Source organism: Mugil cephalus, chromosome 4 (assembly GCF_022458985.1).
Source record: "Mugil cephalus isolate CIBA_MC_2020 chromosome 4, CIBA_Mcephalus_1.1, whole genome shotgun sequence".
Lineage (NCBI taxonomy): Eukaryota > Metazoa > Chordata > Actinopteri > Mugiliformes > Mugilidae > Mugil > Mugil cephalus.
This window is the reverse complement of record NC_061773.1, coordinates 20,335,049-20,362,191: the sequence shown is the minus strand read 5'-3', so window position 1 is coordinate 20,362,191 and position 27,143 is coordinate 20,335,049. Positions and strand designations below refer to the sequence as shown.

Genomic DNA, 27,143 nt, shown 5'->3' with positions numbered 1-27,143 from the left:
TATTCATTAAATATATTATGATATTATTCATAAATAACACTAGGCAGAGTTTAATACAGTACACATATAGTAGGTGGGGGGTCCCCTTTAATCTCTGCATCAGTTTGGGGGGCCTTGGTCTGAAAAACGTTGAAGACCCCTGCGGAATAATGCTACTCAATCTTAGCCAGCACTGACCTTTAGTTTCACTGATAAAATGATAATCATCACCAGTGGACACCGTCAGCTATTGCAAATTAACATCAGTTCCACAAGGGGGAGATGTGTTGGTGCAGTTCAACTAGGGCAACAGAGAGGAGAATGCATATTCAATTCAACTCAATTTTATTTATGTAGCGTCGATAGCAATACAAATTGTGTCAAGACGCTTTACAAAAACCGCCCTGAAACCTCCGGAGCGAGCCTGAACTTAACGGCTGTGCGTCGGGACCACTCTAACGTGTAGCTTGTGAAAAGTGAAGCTGAAAGGTCTGCGGATAACACCTGTTACTCATGTCAGACACATTTGATTGACATGGCGCATTCTCCTCTGCTTCTCATCTCGTTTTCAGGCTGCAGCTACACAATTAACATGGCCGCCACTCAAAGCTCCTTCTGTCTAATCAGCCGACAAATGATGATTACAGATCTTTTCGTTTGCAGCACTGGCGAATTCCAAGTGTTGAAAGCTAAGCTAATTGTATTAGATTTTTAATCTGGATATAAAAAGGTGTGAAACTTGTTTTCTGGTTAGATACGCCTTTTTGGTGCAGACATATTCCTGACAGAGGTTCGGCCAGTTATGGTACAGGGAACTGAAGATTTTCACAAAGTAAAACACTAAAAAAACACAGGTGGGGGTGGGGGGGACTTCCTACAGACTTCCTCTAGCAGGGAGCCCTTTGCTGAGCGACACAGACATTATCGTTTTTCCTGCACTACTTGTTGAACGCCACTGGGCTTAATGTTCAGTCATGTTTCTAATCATGACAAAAAGCCTGAGACTCATGTAGCTAAAGCAATTGCAGAGTGGGGATTAAAATTCTGCCCACTCCTGGCAGTGCAATAATGGAGACCGGGAAATAATTGACATTGATTGAGCTAATGTTCCACTCTGGCGGAGTCTGCGAAGACCAGGTGATGTAGTTTTCACTGTGTAATTACGTTCCTCACATTGTGGAGCTGGGGAATGATTCAATAATTGAACAAAACAATTTTCTCCAATCACATGGAAATTAGCTTTCATACATACTGTAAAATGTTTTCTTTTTTTGTTTCTTTTAGCCACAGCAATGTTTACATGTGTTATTGTCACTTTCTTCTTAGTCGCTATAAATAGGTGTGGCCGCTACTGTAATGTTCGTCTCTTGTTTACCCAGGGAGAAATTGCTGGCGTGCCCGAGGAGAAATTAATCAGAACGATTCGATGATTCGATAGGAAATTCATCAGAGCACAGTATCTGCTATAGAATAACTCGAGACTGGCTCAGCGGCGAGGGCATACATATTGCAGGAAAACAAATACGTGTAAAACACTTCGGTTTGGGATTTTAAAATTTCGTCTGTTTATTTATTTGGCGCTCGCTACATCCTACAGCCTCAGCAAGGCTGAAAACCCACCCCATTTCACATCAATTGGCATCAACCAAAGTGCTTCATGATTAATGATTCATGATGGTAGTTTTAGTGCTGACTTATTCAGTCCGGGTGAGTCTTATCATTTTGAACTCTCCAGAAGTGAACGTTTATCTCTTCATTTGATATGGAAGGAAGGCTGTCTGGATAACCAGGGGTAGCGATCTGATGTGTTGAAGGGCCCTGCACAGGTCTGACTCTGTGGGTGAGGTCATCTCACTCCTTCAGCCTCGTTCCTAGAGGGCGAAAGCTCAAACAGCTGAGAACCGGCATGCTAACATCCTCGACTGTGGCGAGAAATAGGAACCAAACCTAAGACACAGACAGATGAATGAAGGGAACAGTCACAAGACCGTATATGTGAAGGGTCCTACTGCAGGAACTGGTGTCATGAGGGAGAATAAATTCATAAAAATAAACACGAAAACAAAAAAAAGCAAGGGTATACTGCTGGCTGAACACATAATCAATGTAGAAAATAATCAAAATAAAGAAAAAAAACACTGATATTTATCTCTCTTCTTCAAATGATGTGGTTATTTTTAGATTTCTCCATTAGCTTGCTCACATTTTCAAACATCGTGCAATGCAGTGCAGTTGACCCTGTAGTCACAGTGTGGCACCAGTAAAGAAGAGAGTCCAGCTCGAGATGCTCTCAATTACGGGTGTCAAACATGTGGCACGCGGGCCAAAAGCGGCCTGCAAGGACGACTAATCTGGCCCGCAGCATGAATTTGCATGAAAAGTGTGAAAATTACACCGAATAATTTTCATTTTTCAATGAAAATAAATGTTAATGTGTTCACAGTTTTAATGAGAGAAGTGGATGGAAAGGATTAAAGGATAGTTTATTAAATGTTGGCATTTTCCTAATTGTTCTTTTTTGCACTAAAACAAATGGAAAAACTCATCATCATTCTGTTCTTTTACTGGTCCGTACTGGCTTGAGATCAGATTGGCCCGTACCCCTAGCTAAAATGAGTCTGACACCCTCCTCTTAATCATCCTCCTCTATAAAAATGGTCTTATGATGTTGGATTTTGACACTTCCGCACTTAAGTGCCTCGATTAAACTCAACAGCAGAGTTAAACTTATTCCCACTTTGAGGACGTGCTCTCTCCACCCCTGTATTCTCCCTTTGACAGCATTATAAACCAGTGCACTCAGTCAGCCGGAGCGTGTCGCGTACCACGTACCGTGTAGTACCTTGACTTCGCACGATTTCCGGCTTTTATTGTTAAAAGTTATCAGCGTTGTCAATTCTGAACCGCGTGGCCCAGTTTAATTTTCTAGCGCGGTAAATACACTTAGAGGCGAATAGCTGTTATCCGAGCCCATCTCTCTTTGAAAAAAAGGGGGGGGTTATTATAATCGCATCACCTAACCGCAACCTATCACTGCGTAATAAACATGGCAAGAGCAGAAAAGAATATAAACTGCTCAGGATTTCCTCTTTTTTTTTTTTTTTTCCCCCAGTGGCGTTTAAAAAGACAGACTTCTCAGATACCGGCTCATTTTGAACGCTCTCGCTCTGTGAACAGACAGATAATGTGAAGAGAGGGGTGCTGTGCTGTAACAAATTGTACTCTTGGTTCATCTCTGCTCAGATGAACTGGCTTCAGCTCTGAATATACTGTGGATTTCCTGTCTTGCTATAGTTATTTTGTTGTATTGCCCCAGTGAGAGTGCACTGATTTGCTTTTAAATAAATTGGCTTAGCATCTCTCCGTTTGCTTTCAGAGGCAGGAATTAGCATACTTAGGAGCTGCTCCGCTAGCTAATTTAAGGATTAAAAATTCTAGCGTACAATGTCATGGCAATTGAAGTGCAGAGCATCTTTGGCCTGACAGCCCCTTCTGCTGTGTGTGTTATATACTCAGGCTATCACACCTCACGCAGGTAGAGCCTCCCGTTGAGTGCTCTCCAACCCATACTGATTTCATGCCACGTTGGTTTGCCTTCTCTCACCAGCTTAGAGCCCATCTGTTATGCACCACTGGATCTGAAGTCGACTGGTTTGCCGGAACGGGTTTTAGTGCTTATTTGATTTGCATTTTTTCCGCGCTCTCCCCGGACACCTTCACCTGTTCAAGGTAGATTAGAGCAAAGGCCGGCAACGTGGACCCCGGGGTCTGCTGGTCATTGGGGGGAAAGAAAAAAAAAAAACAACAAAAAAAAAACAGCAGCGGTAGGGTTTCGCTCTGCTTTAATTTTGTGATTATAGCCCGATTGTGTTGACAGTTCACACCAGGAAGCAGCAAATCTCAACAGGCAAATAACGGCAACAGTAATTTCCGCGCTTCTTTTAATAGAACATTTGATTTAAATGTATTTTTCTTCACTTTAGTTTTTAAGAGTTCTCATGGGAAGCCAGTCGTTTCTGATCTCTTTTTTATATATATATATTTTTTTTTACTACAGTGAGTCAGCAAGGGGGAAAGCAGCAGTGAAGACATAAAAAAAGTAAAATCAAAAGACCTGAATCAAATGTTTTTTTTACAAACGCACTGAAAAGAGAATAAGCAGTGAGCGAGAGCGCGCATTGTGTTTCTCAGCCTGTTTGTCCGACTGATAACCTCCAGATGTCAGCTCCGGGGCTCAGAGGCCGCAAGCCTGAAGAATGCCCCGGCAACGTGCTGCATGCCTGGGAGCCGGGAGGTGCCAGCTGGCCCTGTCTGCCTCTGGGTTTCAGGAGCCCCCAGCACGTCGGGGACACACTAACCGACTCCCTGTCATGTATTCGCTCTCGTACGCACACGCTGGGACCCTAATGCGCCCACACATATGTTCATGCATTATTTTTACACCGTTGTACATTTGCTTGCGTCGAGGCCGGCGCACTTGATTTCCCATATGTGCACGCAGGCATGACTGCACCCAGCGCACATGCATATATTGTAGTCACACACACACATTAATTCAGGAAAAAAAACAATCCCCGATCCCTAATAAGCACCTAGTTTCCTCCCCGCTGAGAATGCTCTAGTTTTTCTGTCTTTTCTTTGTAATTCTGTCACTGTCACAATGCCAACAGCCTGTCATCTGCCATGCTGTTTGAAAAAAAAAAAGAAACAGTCACATGCAGCCGCTCTGCTGATATCCACGAGCAGACTTACAATGGAGGATATCTTCCTGTGGCTGTCCGTCCCTCCGCCCGACCTCCTCTCTTCGTTCCTTCCAAAGGAATGTTGGGCCCTGACCAGTCGAACGCTTCAACCTTGTTATTATCGTCCGCGAGCAGATTGGCGTCCGGAGCATCTATTCATTCACTGCGGCTTTCTGCTGATAGCTGACAAGGCAGATAAAGACGTTATCATAAGAGCAGCACGCTGGGCTGGGAACGGATGAGGAGGAGCAGCGCCGTGGCCCCACAGATGCCATAATTGTCCCTTTGCATTGACGTGGGCTGTCCTAATGGTCCATCGGTATTGGCACGTGTCCGTTTGTTTTCCCTCGTTTGTGTTTGATTCAAATGAACTCTTGCAAATGGCACGGAAACGCAAATTCACCGAGAGAGAGACTAATTCCCCGTGCCGCCCGTAGAGGGGCCTGGCACACCTCGGCTCCACCGCGCCAGTTGGTACCTGTGAGTGTTTTGGATGAGGGGAGCCGGAGCGGGCGCTATCATATCTGGGGGACACATCTGGTCTTCTGGATTCTCTTCACCCTCATGCCCTGGCTGTTCGTAGCCCCGCGCCGAGCTTGCGGCCCAGTCTTCTGAGCTGTGACTGAGCAAGGAGTTGAAACAAAAGATGAAAAAATATATTCATAGCTCACAGGCTGCCTCTCTCTTTCTCTCTCAGGGAAAGCAGGTGTGTTTTTGAAAGAATGAGCTTGCGGCCTGCATCTACATCTAGGATAGCAACTTTTAGCAATTTTTTTTTATCTGGTTGCTTGTGTGCAGATGTGCCCGTACGACTGCACTGTGTGTGTTCGAGGTGGGATGAGCAGGAGGATTTCCACTGCGCTTCAGGTGACAGCGGCACGCTGCCAGTAAATATGTGTACGTGTGTGTGTGTGTGTGGGCGCAGAGACAACAATAGGATTAGGTGGATTACAGCAATACAGCCATTTTACATAGGAGGACGACATAGATGATCGTGGGGGGGGGGAAACCACTCAGTCTTTTACACACCCTTCCAGCCCTTATTTCACCAGGCGAGATGAGTGAGAATGCAATCTTACCTCTGCAGCCATAGCTGGAGGGAGTCTGTGCTGGGAGTGGGCGTGTATATACACTCATATTTTCCTGTATAGGAGTCGCCCATAACACTGTGGTCCGGCAAGATGGCACAACATCAAAAATAATAAGTGGAACAAAGTTTTTTTTCTGTCTTCAGTGCGATGGAGAGGACAGGGATGGGATGAAAAAAATATGTAGTCATACACTCACCGGCCACTTTATTAGGTACACCTTGCTAGTAAAAGGTTGGACCCCCCCCCTTTTCCTTCAGAACTGTCTTAATTCTTTGTGTCATACTCTCAACAAGGTGCTGGAAACATTCTTCAGAGATTTTGCTCCATATTGACATGATAGCATCACGCAGTTGCTGCAGTTTTGTCGGCTGCACATCTGTGATGATAATCTCCTGTTCCACCACATCCCAAAGGTGGTCTATTGGATTGAGATCTGGTGACTGTGGAGGCCATTGGAGTACAGTGAACTCATTGTCATGTTCAAGGAACCAGTTTAAGATGATATAAGCTTTGTGACATGGTGCATTATCCTGCTGGAAGTAGCCGTCAGAAGATGGGTACACTGTGGTCATAAAGGGATGGACATGGTCAGCAACAATACTCAGGTAGGCTGCGGCATTTAAACCATGCTCAGTTTGTACTAAGGGGCCAAAGAGCATTCCTTGGTTGTAACCAGCGGTTATTTGAGTTACTGTTGCCTTTCTATCATCTCCAACCAGTCTGCCCATTCTCCTCTGACCTCTCACATTAACAAGGCATTTTCGTCCACACAACTCCCGCTCACTGGATATTTTCTCTTTTTCGGACCATTCTCTGTAAACCCTAGAGGTGGTTGTGCATGAAAATCCCAGATGATCAGCAGTTTCTGAAATACTCAGACCAGTCCATATGGCACCAACAACCAGACCACGTTCAAAGTCACTTAAATCCCCTTTCTTCCTCATTCTGATGCTCGGTTTGAACTTCAGCAAGTCGTCTTGATCACCTCTACGTGAATAAATGCATTGAATTGCAGCCATGTGATTGGCCAATTAGCTATTTGGTGTACCTAATAAACTGGCAAGTGAGTGTACGCCCTCCTTGTGTCTTGGAGCTTCTGTCACTCTCAGAAAATAGTTTATTGAGTTTGTTGTTAGCTTGACACCCTATATTTTACCTTCAACTCTATCAAGGGAAAAACTTCATAGATTCATCTTTTGACCCGTCGCGGTAAAATAACATTATATAACAGAAAGTTATTCGATACAAGCTGTAGCGTGATATGAGGTGATTTATATGCTTTTTTTTTTCCTTTCTTTTCAGATTGGCATTGAAGAAATGCTGTCAAGAGTCTGGGACTCCCAACCCAGAGTTATCAAGTTTTCTCGAAGACATCAGAGAGCCTCCTCCGCCAATGGGCTGAGGCGGCAGAAGAGAGACTGGGTCATCCCGCCCATCAATGTGCCTGAAAACTCCAGAGGACCCTTCCCTCACATGCTTGTCAGAGTGAGTGACAGTTTGTAGAATTTTGGCAAGTAGCCCACCGATTTTTTTCCTGACGTGGAACGTCTGTGGTGCGCCACAAAACTTTTAATGTCTTTACGGAGAGAGAAAAGCTAAGGTTCAAAGAATGACGAGGTAGAAGCCATATATTCTTCTAAAGTTCTTCGTCAGGCCAAGAGAGAGGAGTGGGGAATATACTGTAATATCTCTTACGATCACTGTGAGGCCAAGAGACTCAACATTCTGGTATTTCATATCAAACGCACCCAGCAGGCGAAAAAGCACTGCTCCTGTCTCTGATTTAAGTCATGATGCCAGGTGATTTGTCGGCCGTGCCTCCAAGCACCACAAGACAGCTAGACGGGGAATATTTCTTGCTCGGAAAGCCCATAAATATACACCATAATGCTTGGTCTCAGAAGAATAGATTTAAAGATTACTCAGAGGTATTTTTCTCTGCGGGATTCCCGCACGTGATAATGGAGTCGGCGGACAATTTCTCACCTCGCAGTACATCTCTTTGTAGATTACAGCTTAATCAAATTGATGATTGTGACATTTGTATTGTTCTTAGTCGAGGGAGCGCAAAGACATAATTGAAGATTAGCGTTCATTAAAGGGAATGCATTTGAAAGCTTTAATTAAGTTAGCACATTGCAACAAACAAAGCAGTTGAATTTGTCATAATGGATCCTCGTGTGCCCATTTCAGTCCTTTCGTACATACCCTGAGAGCTATTGAGTTATCCGTGTTTTTTTGGAAATAATTACTTTGGTAGTAGAAAACACAAGGAGAAAGAGAGGGGTGCAACAAATGTGCGCGACCAGCGACAAACCGGCAATGCCACATTTACATGATGCAAGATGTGTCTAAATCACTACACCAAGCTTCCGGGGAAAAGACTCATCACCCCAGTGGGTGCATGACTCTCACGCATAAGTATTTTTCACAAATTTTATTCATCATATTCAATTTTAATGTAACAAAATGAAAAATTTGCATTAGCATCAGCTTGTATGTGAGTATCTCCATCTAAAAGAGCGGCCAAAATAAGGATGACTTCACCAAATAGCAAGAGCTAGTAGTTCTTGAGCTGCCGTCCTTATGCATGGCTGAGCTTTTAACGAAACATGTACTCAACGTCATCAACAATTTGGGAGGATGGTGTGATTTTACTTTTAGCGTGCCTTCGCCTCTTAAATTTTAGAAGAAGAACATGGGCACGGAAATGACTGAGAAATTAAACTAGAAAAAATAAGAAGAATGAAATGTTTTAGAACTCAAAACGGAGGTTTTCCATTTCCACCTCACAAACACTGAGCTCAGTTCAAAAAAGAAGTGTGTATGACAGGTTTGAAACATTCTCGTCATGTGTTTTTCTTTTCTTTTCATGCAAGATTCAATGTAAAGTGTCAGCATGTTTGGTGCACATACACTCCTCCAACCCCTGTGACCAAGACTATTCAGTGTCACACTGCAACCAAGCAGAATGCTAATTCAACAATCCTCCATCACCGAAAGTTTTAAAAAAAACTTGTGTAACCACTTAATTCGTAGGTCTTCAACAGGGGGTTCGCGACCCCTAGGAGGTCCGCAGAGGTACTGCAGGGGGGTCGCAAAATCTTTGGTTGATTGGACATTTTTATGTATTTTTTTTTAAATAAATTTAAAATTCTTTAAATGAACGTTGACATGAAACCAACATATTTTAGTAAAGAGACAAATGGAGGCAGAAGACCTCAACAGTGCACTGTTTCACACAGAGCGCCGCAATAGATCTGTCAATCAAAGCCTCAGTATGTTTAGATTTCCGGCAGTAGGCGGCCCTACTGTTGCGTGTGTTTGAAATAATAAAAAAAAGTGAATATTTGAACATTTATAAATAGCCCTAGGGCGAGTTTAATATAGAACACATATAGTAGGTAGGGGGTCCCTATTTAGTCTCTTATCAGTTTGGGGGTCCTCAGCCTGAAAAACGTTGAAGACCCCTGATTTAATCAATTACAGCCTCTGGACAACAAAGAATACATTAGAGAGAATCTAAAACAAAGCTTCTCTTCCTAGATCTTCACTGCGACTCTGATTTCCCTCACTCATTGCCTGTTATCTGTCACCCACACAGACGTGCGACTTTTTCCCTGCAATTTCCCTCATACACCCAAACGGACACGCATACACACACAACATACACACTAGCATGTGCGCACAAAGTCCCTCACGCCCATTTGTACAGCCAGGCTTACACTCCCGGATTACGGAAATCGCCTTTCACCAGTGTGTCGGCAAGGGGGCACATTTTTCCACCAAAGCATGGAAACACTCACCCTCGCATACACACACACACACACACACACACACAAAGCGGCGACATGGAGTGTCACAGGAGACGCCAAATTGTGCCGCCCTGCTGAAGAAATGCACCCAATTTTATCCCTTTTTCATGCTGGGTGTTGGATGCTTGGATTAAACCTGAAGGGCTTCCTTCGTGTGTGTGCGCGTGTGGCCATGTCATTGTTGAGGCCGGGTTAGTTTGGGTGTGTTTGTGCACGTGCATGTGCATGTGCATGTGCATGCGCACGTGCATGCGGGAACGCCTTTCAGATTGCCTGTACCATATGGGAACCCAGTATAGGTGCGCCTCAGCCCTCAGCATTGCCGAAAGCAGTGCACCATGGGGGGTGTGACTCTGTTGCTCTGTGAGTTTGTCTCTTCCCTGCTCTCTCTGCACCAGACCTCTCCATTCTGACAGGCAGCCGGGGGAAGGAGCGGTGGGGATTCTGCGCTTTATCTTGCCAGTCTCAGAAGTGGCCAAGAACAACCTTTAAAGCTTACACACAGGATTTCAGGGCACGCCGGCTCTCCTGTGCTGGGAACTCTTTTGAGTTTTCATCTCTGTGTTTCTGCACTCAGCCCTTCACATAAGCAGGTTCACAAAGTTTAAAAAGACCAATTAACCCTCGGAGTGTAATTACCACTTTGCAGACATTAAATGATGCAAATAACATGCCCAAAGAGGTGTGTGGTGGTTTTCACCTTGATCCAGTGAGAGTGGTGAAAGAACTGGCAGCGTGACACAGACTATAGTGACAGGCTAATGAACCTGTGACGCAGTGGAGTGTTTGATTGGTCCCGGGTACGCTGGATGGATCCAGTCGTACATATGAAGTTGATTTAATTGCAAACAGTGTTCCATACACTTGCAGCATGTCTCAAATTACATACACTTGCACTCGTTGTCAGAAGGTGTAGTGTGAAAGGATGCACGCTTGTCACCCTGCCCTGCTGGATATACAGCATCTAACTTTCTGAGAGTAGGCGTTGATGTGATGTGGCTGAAACTGTGAATACAGCACAGCTCATATGTGAAGTTATGCACCTCTACAAAGTGTATGTTTCTTATTACACTACGCTGTTATGCATGCGTCACTAGTATGTTTACTGAGTTAATTTCGGCAGTCTTCCAGTGAAAGAGTAACAAGTCATTTTCAATGAAAGACAGCCGTATGAAGCTACGGATTGAAAGCAGACCCCGCGGATGTGATGAGTAACAGCTCGAATCGGTGCTGGCCTCTACAGTGTGTAAGGGCGCCAACGATTTCATTAGTAACAATGACAACTTCAGTAGCAACTCTGGGACAATATAGCTGGACATGCGTGGACATTGTAATGATTTGTAATGATTTGGCTCCACAAATTGCAGCAGCTAACATATCGTAAGCAACGCTACTCTGTTGTAACTCACACACGACACAATTTAATACATAATACATATTGCATATAACTGTGCAGTGCCCTTATGAGGGATAAACTGTTACAATATTGTTTTTATTATTATTTTTGATGGTGTTCAGGTTTTGTTTCATATCACTGTCATGCTGCTGCCATCGTCACCACAGTCTTCAGGCTTACATTGCAAACTGGAAGACAGGAAAAACACACACATGCACGTGCGCGCACATCGACACACACACATGCATGTAAACACACAGATAGGGTGCAGAAGCCCCAATCCACTGCACGCCATATTTACCTTGACATGTGCAGTTCTGCAGTCATGAATAAGCACAAGTGGTGCAGATTTGATGGCATTGATTTACCATTGTGCTCAAATGGAATATGCTTCCAAGCTTTGGCTGTCAAATTATTTGACATGACAGATGTACGTGCAGCGGAAATGGAGAGCTTAAAAATGCATCTTGAGTTGAATGGATACTACGGTAGATGGCAAGGACTACACCCTTATTTTATTTTATTTTTTTGAGAAACTAAATAGCAGTCACGGTGCGAGATGGAAAGGGGAGAAAGGGGGACAGGCTGAGATTGAAAAAAAAGAAAAAAGAAAATAAAAAAGTCTTTGGAGACTGCTGTAAATCTATGGGGTGAGGGAGGCCATCATTAGTTTCAGGCCATTTGTGGCATTCTCATCTCAACCGTCTCCTGCAGCACCTACACTGCGGCCAATGAGGCAAAACTGATGGAAAGCGTCTGAATGTAGGAGAGAAAAGATCCTCCTTTCACTTAAACAGGCCTAGAACACTTTCTCCCTCCCTGACCCTCAATTAGGACAAGGAAATGAACAATGAGCTAGAAATAATTGAGCACATTGTGAATAGTTATCTTAATAATATGTGACTCTGCAAACCAAGACAAAGACAAAAGAGAAATGTCTGCATTTGCTGTTCCTTTTGCTCTGCAGAGCTAAACGAGATTGTAATGATATGAATAACACATGGCCTTTATCATACATCCCTAGTCTCGCAGGGAAATTAAGGTCATTTCTGAACCAGCATATTAAAGCCCTTCTCAGAATGATTTGGTTTACCACATTATTTTGAATAGCCCATTTTGTTAGTGCCAGTGGCTAATATAATGTGATACAGCGTGGTGTTTTATGTGTCACAGTAAGAACAACCGCAGCCTCCTCATTTAGTGGGATCTTATCAGAAGCAAACAGAAGCACGGAAACAAAAACAAATGGTCAAGTGTGCCCACCATTAAAGTTAACTTTGACAGAGGGAAACTTTTACTTCAGAAACAAGGAGGAATTTGTGGCTTTTCTGACGTTTTCTAATTACCGAGCCGGGAAAATATACGTGATATGATGTGTGTGTCTGTGCAGTTGTTTATTTACAACCCCATATTGCACACTGTATTTCATTACAGCTCATAATGAGTTTGTAATATGAGTTTTGGATCTGCTTGCTTTGTCTGCAGTTCTATTACGTCCCTTGCGCATTGAAACGCTTTGAAGCCGTTTTTGTGTCCGCCAGTGTATGTGCATGCGGACGTATACGTGGATACGTATGAGTTGATCTCCAGCAACCACACATCCGTATATTATATTATTCAAGAAGCAATTTAACTAAATTTTATATTTAACAAAATTCATCTCCACACCAAACACTTGTTTTCATAATTACTTGCAACGTAGTTTCCAAATGGAAAGCACTTACAAGCACATCTCTTCACTGAAAGAGGCAGTGAAGGAAAAAGAAAACTTTTCGAAGCACTTATCTGGCATCCCGAGCAAATATAGTTTAAATAAACCACAGCCCTACATGTCTGAATTTAACTTAATTGATTGGCAGGGAGTCGTGACTTTCTCTGGCTGTTCTGAACTTCAGCTGTTGAACCTTGTTGGCAGTTACAGTATGTTTTCTCTTTGTTACGGACGTTAAGCACATTGTGTAAGCCCTACACAATGGCTCGTCCTTACACTCTAACACTGACACGTGTTGTCACTTTACCTCAGGTTACGCCGATTAAGTGGAAAAGAAATAACTGTCAGGACAGAATTTACTATGTCCTCGCTGTGTAGGAAGAAAGAAATTCTCAGAAAGATTTAAGCACTTCAGGTTTGAAGAGAACAGAGGTCACATTATCTGATAACAAACATCAGACCAATGAAAGGTGAAGGTGAGGTCGAAGATTATTTTAATAACCCCAATCTCACTCGGCCCATCTTTTCAGCACCACTTCTAAAGTCGGTGTGCACAGCATGTGTCTGTGATTGAAATTCAGTTTAGTTGCTAGCTTCAAAGAGCAAACAGAGTTTGTTGACATGTCTGGTTTAAATCAGGACACCGCTCACTCCCCCTTTTTTTTTTTTTTCCCCCCTGACACGATCCTCCGAATGCGTCCCAGAAACCGGGAGCCTCTTGGTGGTGAATCACCCACAACAACAACACGGTCTCCAGGAATAAAGTTCCTTTAATCTCGTTCCACATACTTTACTTTTTCATGACGGGGAAGTACTGTGTAACGCACCTGCTCTGAAAGATCTGCCAAAACAGTTTACTCGTATCCATCTTCTTCTATAGCACAGGTTGTCTCATTGGAGCAGCCCTGAAAGTACGATGCCATTTCTTAGCTTTTTTAACTTTTCTTTAGCTTGTGTCAATTCTTACTTTTCCATCTTGACATTATTGCCCCTAAGTGTTGTTAGAATGTTCTCAATTCCAAGAATTTTGATTATCGTGTTATTTTAGATGGAAAGTTTAGGTCTATGAATCATTATCATGGACTTGGTGTCTGCTGCATATGCATTTTAAAGCTTTCTTCTTAGTGTATTTGCATGGCAAATTGGGATACATGTGTTGGTCGCTAGCTTGGGGGAAAGTTGGTGTCGAGTTGCTCCATTGGGAACCAATTACAAGATCTGCCTGGCCAATCCAGGCGCTCGGGAGTGATGCGTTTATGGGCAGAAGATTAACAGCAGTGAAGCCCTTGAACGTCACCTGAGCACCATGGGGTTGAATTTGTTGACAACAAAATGGCTCAGATCGTTTGAAGGACTATCCAATGTCATGCAGAGGAATGTCTTTCTTTCTGTCTCTGAAGCATGGCGCGTTACCAGACTCATATTCTGAGGAGAATCGAGTTTTCCGGCTCCAGGCTATACGGTCACATGAAAAAAACATTAACTAATCAATATGTATATGAGTAATGGAATTCATTCCCCTTGTAGCTGCATTAAACAGCTGTCACCAACTCCACCGCGCTCCAGTTAGCAACTGGATTCACCTTTTGTTGTAGTTGTAGTTGTTTTTCAAGAGCGGGTTGATGACAAAGAGCTAAAAGGAGAGGCGACACATGAGCTAGGTTTTTTCAGGTGTTCACCTCTCTCAAGTGAACAGCAACTCAAACAATACAAGATGGGATATGATCACATTCCCTTAGACTGTACCAAGTGTTACGCTGTATATAAATCTGGTATTTGCTGTGAGGACACTTCAGTCAAGTTGTCCTTAGCTCTTTGAGGATTTCCTGCAGCATAAAAGAGAAATAGATTGTGTTTTGTTTGGTCCATGCCTGTGTCTGTGAAGGTGTGTGTGTGTGTGTGTGTGTGTGTGTGTGTCTCTTTGAGCCTGTTTGTCATTCTCAGCATCCCCAGTCGGACAATTAGAAGGTGACAGTCCCATTAGGGCGCGCCCAGTAGTACAAAGGCTGAGTGCTGTCGTGAGTGACACAGAGCTCAGCCTCTCACTAAATAACTGTCAGTCTGCCCTCCTTCCACTCTGACCCCTCTGGCAGCCTCCCTCTGAGTCTCTCGAACTCCCCTCTGGACGCTCATTGGCAGCCTTGGCAGCTCCCTGAGCCAAGCATGGCCCTCCTTTCAAGCCTGGCCTCTAACTGATTGGTTGGACGTCGTTAGCCTTAGGCATGCCAGAAGGGCTTTCAACTGGCCTCAGGGTGCCACTGATTGGCCGGGCTGCCATGGCCGCGTGTCCCCTTTGGGAGCTTGCGGCAGCAAGCTTGGGTTGAGGGATGCATTTTGACAATGGAGGAAGGTGGAGAGGGAAAGTGCAAGAGCAGCAGAAAACTGCCCCGTGCCCCTGTAGTTTAACTGTCCTCTATCTACATCTAGTCTGCATTCCAGGAGCCAATCATGCGCTCTTTTATTTGCATACTTCTCTGTGTATGGATGGCGTGTAATACGGTTTACCTTGTTTTGGGAGGCTTTGTGTAGAAAAGGAGAATGGAACTATTTAACGGATTGAATCTCCCCAGGGGTCTACGGATCTATCCGTGCAAGTACGTCCGCCTTCTCCTTTCCCATAGCAGAATTTTGGGAATGAGACTTTCTTTACAAGGGAGCCAGAATGGCTGTATTTGCTTCATTCTTCTCCCTCACTGTGAATCATGGAATTAATGCCTTTGTTAATGCAGAGAGACCTCTGGTACATTTCAACAGGATTCTCGCCTCTTGCAGAGCTCATCTAAATTGCCTGGCTAATGCTGTAATTGGGTTTGTGAGTCACTTCTTAACTTCCATTAATATTTGTTCTCCCTCTAATTGCCCCCTTTTCCATTTCATTCCTCTGCCTGAGGTGGAGCGAGGCAGGGACATGCACCGGCACACGCGCGTGGGCATGTGCTCTTCAGAAAGCATCTAGTCTATTTTTGAGCAGGTACAAAATGATAGAGCTGTTGGACTTCTTCTGCCTCTTTTCTGGCTAATGATGAATGACGTGCAGGTTGGAAACGCATCCATATCCACGATCCATGGGTAAAAATATCCACCAAAGACGACCCGCGTGCTCCTGAAAGAGCACCAAACTGTTTAATTTGAAGGCTGTTTATTGGATATGCTGCCAGCGTTCAGAATGCTTTTTTGATGTTCATTAAATGACACATTACCTGACAATGCCTCTGCTTTCTCAGAGCTTTTCTTCAACCTTCGTCTTCGGCTCTAACTGGATTGTCTTTTCCTTTTTATATATCACATTAAAAGAATTTCTCTGGAGGGAGAAAAACATCGCCCCCCAGAAGGCTTCAGCTTTCTTTCCTTAAATTGCTAAGGAGAAAAAAAATAAAAATAAAAATCTTACTCTAAACGTTAAATCTCAACTTTAAATGCACTTCAAGGAAACATTACCTCGGGAAACTGTAGGAACTCAAAGGATTCGACTCAGGTGCCTGTGTTTTAAAGAGGGTAAAAATGGCAGAATCGCAGTGTCTCTGAGCGAGCAGACAAAGCTTGCTCAGGTGGCGACACTTGCTCCATGGTGTTTACGGGACCGTTTCCTTACGACCGAGAGAAATGGGAGCGGGGAGTGTGGGAGAGTGAGAGGCAGGAAGAGACAGAGAATCGGATATAGCAGCACGAATACAGACCGAGCTGAATAGCACACCAAATAAAAAGAAGGTATATAAGAGAAAACATTTCAGAGCGGTGTGGAACTTGATTCATTTCCCATTCAGTTTTCAATCCATAATGGACTAGCCTGCCTATGTGCTGTTCTTTATGAGTATCAGGGATAACTGTGTGCGATGGTGGCTGTCAGTGGCTCTCACTTGAGAGATATTAAATCTGTCTCTGCAGCTGCTCTCTCACACATCTCCTATTGTGACTATTTTTAAAACCGCACTATTCCCTACTCATGACACCACCAAACTGACAGATTTTAGCCCCATTTATTGCCAGGGCTGATATTGTATTTTGCAGAAAAGAAAGTTTGAAGCATGAGGGGGAAAAAAAAAAAAAAACTTGAGGTCCCACGTTTTCCCTAATTGGAAATTTTGTTTCCATTTTGTCAGCCCTTTTCTCCGTTTCTTTCATCTTCTGTTTTCTTATTTCCTCCTATGTCATTTTGTAGGATGTTTGTGTGGATGGCCCATCAGACTATTTGAATTGCTCTTCCCCATCAAAAGCAGGGCACATCAGCTTTGAAGAGTGACAAGCGCACAGCAGGAGGGATCAAAGCAATGCAAAACTGAAATTTAAGAGGAAGTTAAAAAGCGTGTAGTTTTGCCATTTCCCTCATGTTCAACAAAAAGCAAACGGATACTGTATAACAGCGGGGAAAGATGAGACGTTATCAAACACAGCGATTTTCAAGGATGCCTGTGTAGTTCGCAGATGCACAGATGCTTTTGATAATGCTGTTTAACATAGCAATTCACCCTTTCGCAGTCACTCATGTCAGCAGTCATTCCAGCATCCCTGCGAGTGCAAAGGTTTGTTGTTAGATCAGAATATTTTAACCCCAGCGGTGACACTGAAGTTAGACCTCTGCAGATAGGAAAATCGGTCTACTCCTGCATGACGTTGTCATTTTCTTCCTTTTAAGCCACTTGCAGAGGTGCCAGACCTGATATGAATTTGATATGGAAGTATACCAAAAAAAAAAAAGTGAAAGCACATTTTAAAACCATTAACTAGCTTGCCAGCAATTTCCAAAGTTGATGGGCAGCGGTGTAAGAAGGAACGTAAAGCAAATTGAAATTAGACATATGAGCTTGCAGTTGAAAATACTGGAAATTTATACTGAGGGAAATTTACGCCAAGCAGTGAGAGTAAGAGCATCAGGGAGGAAATGAGATTTGGTGAAAGTCTGATTTTAGAAATTCAGTTTCAGATTGTTTTCTACGTACCTTGAATCCACATGGTGAATCGCTTTGGATTAGCGCCTCATTATTTTGTTTGTGCACAGTGAAAATTAGGAAAATTGTGCTTTTATCAGCTTTAAGTAACCATATCATTACGCGCTTGTCTGCCTGAGTAAGACTTTTGTGGAAGACGGTGTCTAAAAGTTGCACAGTCAAGATACGAGATGCCCAGTTGGTACACTGGGGCCAATATAGGCTCCAGGTATTTGGCAGATGCCGTCTTAATTATGCTTGACAGCTCAGTCATAGTTTGTCTGTGTCCTGTCTGGTTCCATTTCTTCCTATAATGGAACCACTACTTAGGCTTTAGTGCATGCATCTACAGCACGTTAACCATCATTCAGCCTTCAAAGCAAGCTGTAAGAGCCTACTGCATAAAGCTGTAGGCGCCATCATGACATTATGTTTTCTGTTTGACACATAATACAATTAGATTACTGGAGCAGAAGAACTGTAGAATGTAAAAATCGAACTGACAAAATAAATGACATCATTCATAGACAGTCGTGAGAACAAAATACAAAGAAAGGGATTCAGCCTTGCCTAAAAGTATATTTTAATTATGGTCTATTATGCCTTTACATTGTAACATAAGATCCCCTACAGAGTTTTTCACCTGAGCCTTATTTTCATAATGATGTCCCCTCAGACTGTGTGAGTCATACTAACTTACTATGAATAACCTCCTGAGACCCTGCGTCCTCATATGGGGACATTACGTTTCAGATTTGTGGCAGCTTATTCTGCTTCGCTTAGACCTGTCTTCGTAAGGAGACACTTTTGTCTTGTTAACAAAGGGTCAATGCACTTGTTTATTTGTGTTAACTTTTATAGTTCGATGTGATATGGGAATTTAACAAATTAACAAGTGCTCGTTTGAGGACATTGGGTTTCCAGTTTTATATTTAGGTACACATTGGTGACTTTAATTGTAATATATACTGAAATAATCCCTGTGTCCACATAATTTCTTTCAAGGACTACTTCCAGTTCAAAGATGATGCTTACTAATCCCAAATACCAAAGATCTTATCTTTTTATCTTAAAGACATTATGATGAATTCCAAACAAATACTCGAGTCTCAGGAGGTTAAAGATTCAAAAGAGCACCACAACAATACAGTCTGGGTCAAGCAACACCTTCCAAATAAACTTCACATGTACACAAAGGATTCCAAGCGTTTGTCTCTCAATCTGAGCGAAAGTAAACACAATCACCCGGATTAGCTATTGTAGCTAACTGCTGGCACATTTACTTTGGCCAATAACCAAACTAGCTGCCTATTCAGCTGCACATGCTGCTTTGTTTACACGTGGATTTACTGTTTGTCCTGGCTGCAGACATGATAGGAAGGATTTAGTAATCAGCGACTGGTTACGAGTGTGCAAAAACCTCCAGGCCCGTGAGACGAAGGCACAGTGGAAGTGTCATAAACTGCAGTTTCTCAAAAGGTCATTTGAGGCTGGCTCCAGGAGCATAGATCATGTTAATGAGTTCAACTGTACAGCAGAAATAAACGCACCCACAGCCTGTTACAAAATGCTTATATTGTGTCTATAGCTACATTCCCCATATGCGTTGACTTTATCTATAACACGCCAATTTAAATGATGTCAAGAATTAAATGTATGCGTATTGTAGGGTGTGAGTGACAGGTGTGAGCTGTCACAGTCACTTAGCTGTTTACGTAGCTGTCAGCCTCCCTGTGTTTAAATTAAGTAGGAGCACAGTGCTGCTAAGAAGACAACAATCGTTTCTCTGAGCATGGAAGCTGTTCTTCAGAAATCTCAAATGGGTTGCCATCTACAAACGTTAGCTGCCAAACATATTTAGTTTGTTAAACTCTAAGCCTTTTTTAAATGATTAATTCTTTCAAGGTCCAATCTGTAGGATTTAGTTGTTTTTAGCAGTGCCCTGTTCCAAGCACTTGAGACGCCATGGTGCACAGAGTTCGGTTCAGTCATCCAACATGCAGATAAACTGAAGCGCAGAGACACAATGATTCATGGTTACAGATAATTATACACAAATGAAAACATAATTATGAACCTCATATTCCATTTCCAATCCATTTTTCGCAATAGCATAATAGCAAAGAGAGATGACCTAGCACACAAAGAGCTATAAAAAGACAGGGAGCTGATGAATCCGAAGGACTGCAACACAGGCCTTAACCATCAAGTGCGGATGAGACATAAAAGAGGCTATCAAAGAGTGTAAACCACAGATTCCTATTATTGTGTGACATTAGCCCCTAGCACACAGTAACCCTTAATGATCCCATGGATGCCTCCAGCACACTGTTCTTTAATGACTTCCTGGTTGAAAGTAGTTATAGTTGTTTCCTGGAAGCAAAATGCAGTCAGAGAAAGAGGAAACGTACAGCAAGGCAAATGCCTCTTGCACGGCAAAATGCTGCTGTGTTCATTCGGGTTATTACTAGAGGAAAGTCGGATGTGGAGTAAATGGACGAAACACAGAGCGCCATCAAACAAGCACCAAATTAACCGTGTTTATGTGGACGTCAAACTACTTACGCAGATCGGATGATCATACAGGGCTGGATCAATTAAAGGAGATTTGGACAGGCTGAAGCTTCGCGGCGCGCTAATTAGACGACCAGCCGCTATGTCCAATAAATGGAAATGTATTCCTTTCTGTTCCGTGTGTTTGTGTGCTTGGAGTCACCCCGAGGACTTCGAGCAGGACGCTAATTCCTCGTCTAATTTCCCCCAATTCCCCATCGCTCTGACTGCCCGCGTCTCCCTTCCCCACATCCCTCACTATCTTTCTTCTCACGCTGATAGATTGTCCCAGAGGATCCCAGCAGTCGTCAGTAATCAAGGAAATCACTCTCAAAGAGCTACAAATAGGTCACTTATCTGACGTCTGGTCTGATCTGACAGAGACAGACAGCTAGTTAAGTCCCTTGCATCTCCCTGCTATTTTAGGGTGATTAGTAGCCATTCTATCTGCTGGGAGGTACTGAATAGGAGGGAGAATTAAAGATAGGGATAGACAGAGAGAGAGAGAGAGGACAGAAATCCCAGTTTTCTTCATTAGCATTCTATTCAAATGGCTCAATTGAGCAGTTGTCACTCATGGGATTCCCAGGACTCCAAGAAGCCGTGCTTCTTCATTTATTCAATTTATTGATATAAAGGCTCTTCATTAAGAGACACCAGTAAATGTGACATTAGCTCTCAGGTGGCCTTGATGTGAAATTAAAGCAGGCGTAGAAGCCGGGGCTGCGTGGCGTGTAGGAGCTCCGTTGTCTCCTGTTAGGACCAACTATACACGGTCAGCTTTGAAGTTCCACTGAAGAGACACACCAACACGCAGTCACACACGCACACACTCAGCAAGCAACCACTCGCATGTCCTCATGCAGAATCGCATACCCGTGGCAGGTGAAATTTTCATAAGCATGTTTCCCACATGATGGCCTGGTGAATTATTGAACTGAGCGGTCCTTTTGATCTGTGCATCGATGCGCACGCGGGGGCGAGGAGGGGGAGGTGGGTGGGGTCTCTTACCTGTCAAACACTCCACTAAACACACATACATGGCTACAAGCTGCCTCGTATGCGTCCAGGAAATACTTGGGCAAAAACAGCAGATGCCATGGTGGTAAATCGTTCTTTTTCTTCTTCTGTCTCTCTTGAGCGTGCGCGCGTGTCCCCGCCGCTCGAGCAGATGGGATTCTTTGCGGTTTGCCTCAGTTCATTTCTCCTGGTTTTGAACAATGGGTCCTTAACGTGTTTGTCTCCTTCACAGATAAGACAAAGGATTTCTCAGGCACGTTCTCATTAGTGAAACGCATAATCTGTCTGTTCTGCTGCACATTATCTGTCTGTTATCCAAACAGATGACACTGGCGATGAGGGTGAATGATCATATTATGTTACTATTTATGCCATAATTGTATCCTGCTTTGATTGGCATATGGTGGGCGCTGTGACTAATAAATGTAATTAATCGCACAGTGCCATCATCATCATTCTGCAGTCATTACACATATGCCAGGCACAAGTTACGCAATACTGTACATTAGGCCCCAACCTGCAGACTCCGTAAATGCATCCCGTGTGAAGTGAGCTCAGGAAATGGAAAGTGCGACGTTGAAAGCTACAGCGGAGTGCTGCACGGTGGGTGTGGGAGCGCCACGTTGGAAATTAAGAGAGAGGGTATCATGTTCAAACAGAGAAATGTTTTATGCAGCAGCCGCCGTCACCGCTGAACGGATGAAGTAATTTCATTTTCATGCATGATCTGCAGCCACACAGACCAGGGAAATTGCATAGGAGGGGAAGAGACAGATAGAGAGAGAAAAAAAAAGAGTCAAGCCTTCCTTTTTCTCTATTTGACTCTGTGATTATTCCCCCTGACTTGTAACCATAGTGATGGCTCAGTCCCAGGGAAAAAAAAAAAAAAAAAAAGAGGCAGTGTTGTGTTCAGAACTTGAGGTTGAAGTCAGACACAAAACGATATGATTAAATGTGGCCCAAATGCTTCTTGCGTCAACGTTACCGAAAGTTGGAGCCGAAACAACAATAAATTAACCGACCAGCAAATTAGTCGGCAGAAGCTTTGGTTGTCCTTTGATTGTGCTACTTATTCCCAGGTTAAAATATTCAGATGTTTTGCCTTTCTATGCCATAATGGACTTCACATCCTCAGGTTTTAATACTGTGTCTATTTGAAGGTACCAGCTTTTGTCTCCCAACGTAATGAAGGTAACACCCTCAAAACCAATGTTTTAACTTATACCCCTCTAATGTGGTTGGGTTGGGGAGACAGTAGAAAATGTCATCATATCATTTAAAGATATATTTGTAAAAATCACTACAGAAAACTATAGTGTCTTTCAGTAGGATGCTGTTGTTCCTGTTAAATAACATTGTATCACTGAAAACCGCTTTCATCATGAGCGTGCTGTTGTGTACAGACAATTGTGTTCAGTTTTCGGCAAAGGCTAGGATAATGAACACACATGTTTAAAACTAGGAGCTATGAGCTGACAGCAGGACGCGGATGTGTAAAACTGGCACCACTTTGCAGAAATAGCATGATCCTAATCTGTGCTCTGACCCAACTTCCTTTCATTTTTATAGACCATCTACCCGCCACCCAGCGCTTGAGCTTATCCAGCTCCTCAAAGGTCGCTTACCTGGAGCTTAAGCCATTGTTGCGTTTTATTCAGTGACCACATGTCCTTCAACATGATTGACAAGAGGTCATAATCAGAGCGTATAAAGGGCAGACAAGGCGCCAACATCGATTCACGGTTGCATGTATTCCAGGACGGAGCTTCAGCAGATATCCGTGTAACACAATGGACAGACATCTTTGAAATAACGCATTTATTTTTCTTTTCATTTGAAAAAAAAATAAATATGGTCTTACGAATTGCCCTGTAATGTCACATTCAAAGGCAACTGAGGCATTAAATGTTAGTCAGACACACACAAAAAAAAAGGAATTTTCATAATCCAGGAATGGGGCCATTAGAAATACCTGCATAGCTGGACATAAGATCCCTTTACACTTTCAAGTTCTGCTGCAAAGCTTCCATGAAGGGAAAAAAACAAACAAAAAGCAAGAAAAAAAAAACACTTAACAGGTTAAAATCATCACGTACTAAGTGTTTTTCCCTTACTATGATGTCCAAGGTTCTGTAGGGCTGTAGGTTCAAAGTATGTGCACAAAGGAAATCTTGCTGCAGAAATACACCATAAATGTATCTTTCAAACATCCCACGTACTCCGAGTTTTCTCTCAAAATTTTTTGTTTTACTTCACAGTGTGCTTCTGACAATTTATGTCACATACTATGCTCCGAACGTTTTGTACATTCTCTCGTAAGTGCAGGGAAAGCATAGAAATCTGGGAATAAAAAAGAAGAGCGTCTTTCCTCCCCGTTGAACTTGTTTCTCTCTTTCTCCTCAGATCCGCTCGGATCAGGACAAGGATGTCGGCATCCGCTACAGCATCACTGGAGCAGGCGCTGATCAGCCCCCGAGCGGCATCTACAACATAGATCCCATCAGCGGCAACATGTTTGTCACCCAACCCCTGGACAGAGAGGAGAGAGCCTCCTTCCACGTAAGGACGAAACGCCTTGTCTGTTTCTGTTTCCCCTCTAGCTGCAGTTACGTCTGTCATATCATCCCCCAATTATCCTTGTGGAAATGTGCCTTGGCTTTTCTCTTCCCCATCTACCTTTCATTCCAACTTTAATGTTGCCTGCCAAAACAAAACCACAAGTCAGAGCGCGTTCAGAGGACTCACCGCTCTGTTGTTTAGTACCTTCACACCAGCCTCTCGAGGCTTTGATTGCAGCCGGAGGCAGCGGTGAACTGAAGAACGCCTTAGCAAAGCACGAGGCCATTTAAAGCTGCCATTTAGATCGAGCCTCGGTTGCGCCGAGCTGCGTAGGACGGACGGCACAGAGCAAACCATTGAGGAAAAAACTTGTCTTTCTTCTCACCACAAGAGCTAATGAGCAGGTGCAGCTTTGGGTGTGTGTGCACATGTTTGTGTCTCTACAAGCGTGTCTGCTTCTGTGTATGGCGTGCTGATTGTTAAATGATGCTCGTGACATAAGCTGAGGGCTTTTTTGTTTGCTCTTTAACTTTCTGTGCCCGTCTCCCACTTTTTTCCCTGCTCACTGCAGACCCACACATTGTTGCACGCTCTCCCCCTGCACGCCGAGCAGCTGTGCGGTTCAGCGGGGCGGGCTGACAGCTGTATAGTTAGCCTGCCCATGGCCCATAGGATTCCCTACCACACACACACACACATTCACGCACCCATCAATTGGTGGGTTGAGTTCACGACCGGCCTCTGTGGAACCTCGGGTTAAACAGCTTTGTGGACGTGTAAATTGTGAATTAAACATGCAGGCCGCACGAGACGCGTGTTAACGCTGGGCCGGAGGTTCAGACACACACACACACACGCATTACGGGTTTCAATTTATATCAGCGAGGAATAACACCTCCACGTCAGGTGAGTGCTGGTGTCAGACTCACGACGCCCGCGCGCCTGTCAGCGTGATAGATGGCTGCGCTGCTGATAGAGCTAATTCTAAAGCAAGCTCCTGTCTTTGGAGGAAAGAGAGAATAAGGAGGCGTGGGACTCTCTCCGGTGCACACATTCAGAAAAATTAGACACACTAATGCGCGCAGACATTCTGAGAGCAGCGAGTTTAATCAAGCGCAAAGGTCTGTATGACTATCTTCTTGACTGATTTGTCTCGTGTGCGTGGCCATTGACTCTTAGATTATCCTCTTTGTACGTTAGTTGACCGGTTCAGGCTCCACCGCTGGTATGTGTGTGTTTGCTGTCTATCCATACCTGTTCTAACACTCAACCAGCAAACTGGGATCAATAAAGCGGCCGGGTTATTGGTCCCAGGGAAAGGACAGGCGCTCAGTAAACAGTTCTTATTTGACACAGTCTGTAGTGAAAACAGCACGTTGGGTGGAGGGCACTTCAAGTTGAATGCGCCTCCTATTTAGACTCTGCGGACCCATGCTGCTTGTGATGTGGTGTATGATTTAGTGCAGGAGAAATGTAGCCATTGTTCGACCCAGGGGAAATTTATTCCACGGCTTACTTTCTTTCAACTTGACAGGAAGTTCCCGGCACTGCTCCGCTCTCGTTGGCCAAACTTTGCTTGTTAGTTTTGGGTTCAAGAGGAAAGAGAGACAAGGCTGCTGTTTTTGACAGACTAACACCAGGGGCAAGTGATCTGTGAGGTGAGGAGAGTGGGTGTTAGCCTGAGCTTCAGTTTTGTCAGACAGAGTTACTGTGGGGCAGCAGGGCAGAAAAATAAGCAGATATGAGTCTCTTTATAATTTCATTTTTGTTTGCATGCCATCAGGTCTACAGGGAGTTCATGCCTGGGTTTACATGAATGCACCAGTCAAAATCAGACATGATCCTTCAACTGGCGCTATATATGTGTGTGTGTGTGTATATATATATATATATACTACCAGTCAATATTTGGACACAACTTCCCACTGAATTTAAAAATTTTAAAGAAATCTTACATTGATTTTCTTTTTATATTGTTATATTATTATTACAACATTCAGCAAACTCCAAATGTAATTATTTTATCCATTTTAACTAGGTCTGCAACAGTTATATGATTGAAGTAATTGTGTTTTTTTGACAAATCGTCGCAGCCCTAGTCTGAACCGTGTTGCTGTAATTTTGAATTTTCACAAAAGCATGAGGGAAAGAATTGTTGAATTGATTGACCATTGTTGGACAGACTGTTACTGAAATAAATATTAGAAAACCAACTACGTGGGAATGTCATTAATTTGGTTGGTGTTTAGTGTTAAACTTAGGTACCTGACAAACTGAAATTTAAACCCCACTACCAAAGTGACGAAAGGCGTTAGGACGCATTGTCTCGGGGTGGTATGACATGACTGCGAATGTTCCTGCCATTTAAAGCAGTAGGATGTAAAATATTTTTACTGAATTAGGTAAAACAAACCAACGGGTGACAAGCGTGTCATTAGACTATTGTCCCGCGACTTTGCATCCCAGAGCTCGACCGCTGAAGTAGCTTGACTAGCAAGGACCACACGTCCAACCAAGGGGACGGATTAACAGTTTATTGATGAATGCACATGGATGGGTGTGAATATGACGATGGGACGATTTGAGTGCGATGTGGGGAAGCAAAGCGAGAGAATCAACCAGGAGGAGTAAGTTAGGTGGGAATTTAAGCTGGGAGAGGCACTGTTGGGGTGTGGTCCTGCTCCTGAAACTTTTCTATTTAGCATCACTGAAAATAAATGGTTGTGTTTCTTTAGGAAGGCGTCTATAATTATAATATGCAGATAGTACCTACGTAGCAGCAATAGATCAAATATTTCAGCGGGAAATGCTAAAATTAGACAGAAACTATAGAGAATTCAGTGTGAAATCTTCACGCGCCGTGCACATGCAGCTAGCTGTATATTGGAGCCAACGTGGTGAGAACAAACTGTATTTCTCCTGCGGTTGGTCCAGTTACACTAAAGCTCGCCCTGCTGAATGCTGATGTCACTTCACGTGCATGCACTTTCAGTCTGGGAACCACACCGTCAGGTCACATAACAAATTCTGCCTTTGAGCGCACAGACACACATAGCCACACAGAAAGATACACATAGAATAGTGAACATACAGTTGAGATAGATATACAGATAGAGAGATATATGTCATCCTCACACACTCTCCACACAGAAGCAGCCACACACCCTCATCGTGCAGTGTTCGCAGCTGAGGAAACAGATTGGGCTTGTTTGTTTGTTGAGCCTCCTCTCCGTGTTTGTTTGCCGTGCTTCAGCCAATGGAAAACTAGCATCTTGAGGATCATTAAGTGGCTACAGAGGGCTCTTCTGATTGGCTGCGCGCGCCTCGTCGGCGTGTGCCCCGGCGCTCGTCG

General features: G+C 43.6%; 1 protein-coding gene across 2 annotated transcripts in view; it reads left to right on the top strand.

Moving 5' to 3' along the window:
* cdh4 (cadherin 4, type 1, R-cadherin (retinal)) overlaps nucleotides 1-27,143 on the top strand; it is a 186,949-nt gene that overhangs the window by 120,272 nt on the left and 39,534 nt on the right. For both annotated transcript variants that reach the window (XM_047584061.1, XM_047584060.1), the window contains exons 5-6: nucleotides 7,115-7,297; nucleotides 23,636-23,791. In XM_047584061.1, the coding sequence (XP_047440017.1) occupies nucleotides 7,115-7,297; nucleotides 23,636-23,791 (339 nt within the window). The remainder of the gene's footprint in view (nucleotides 1-7,114; nucleotides 7,298-23,635; nucleotides 23,792-27,143) is intronic.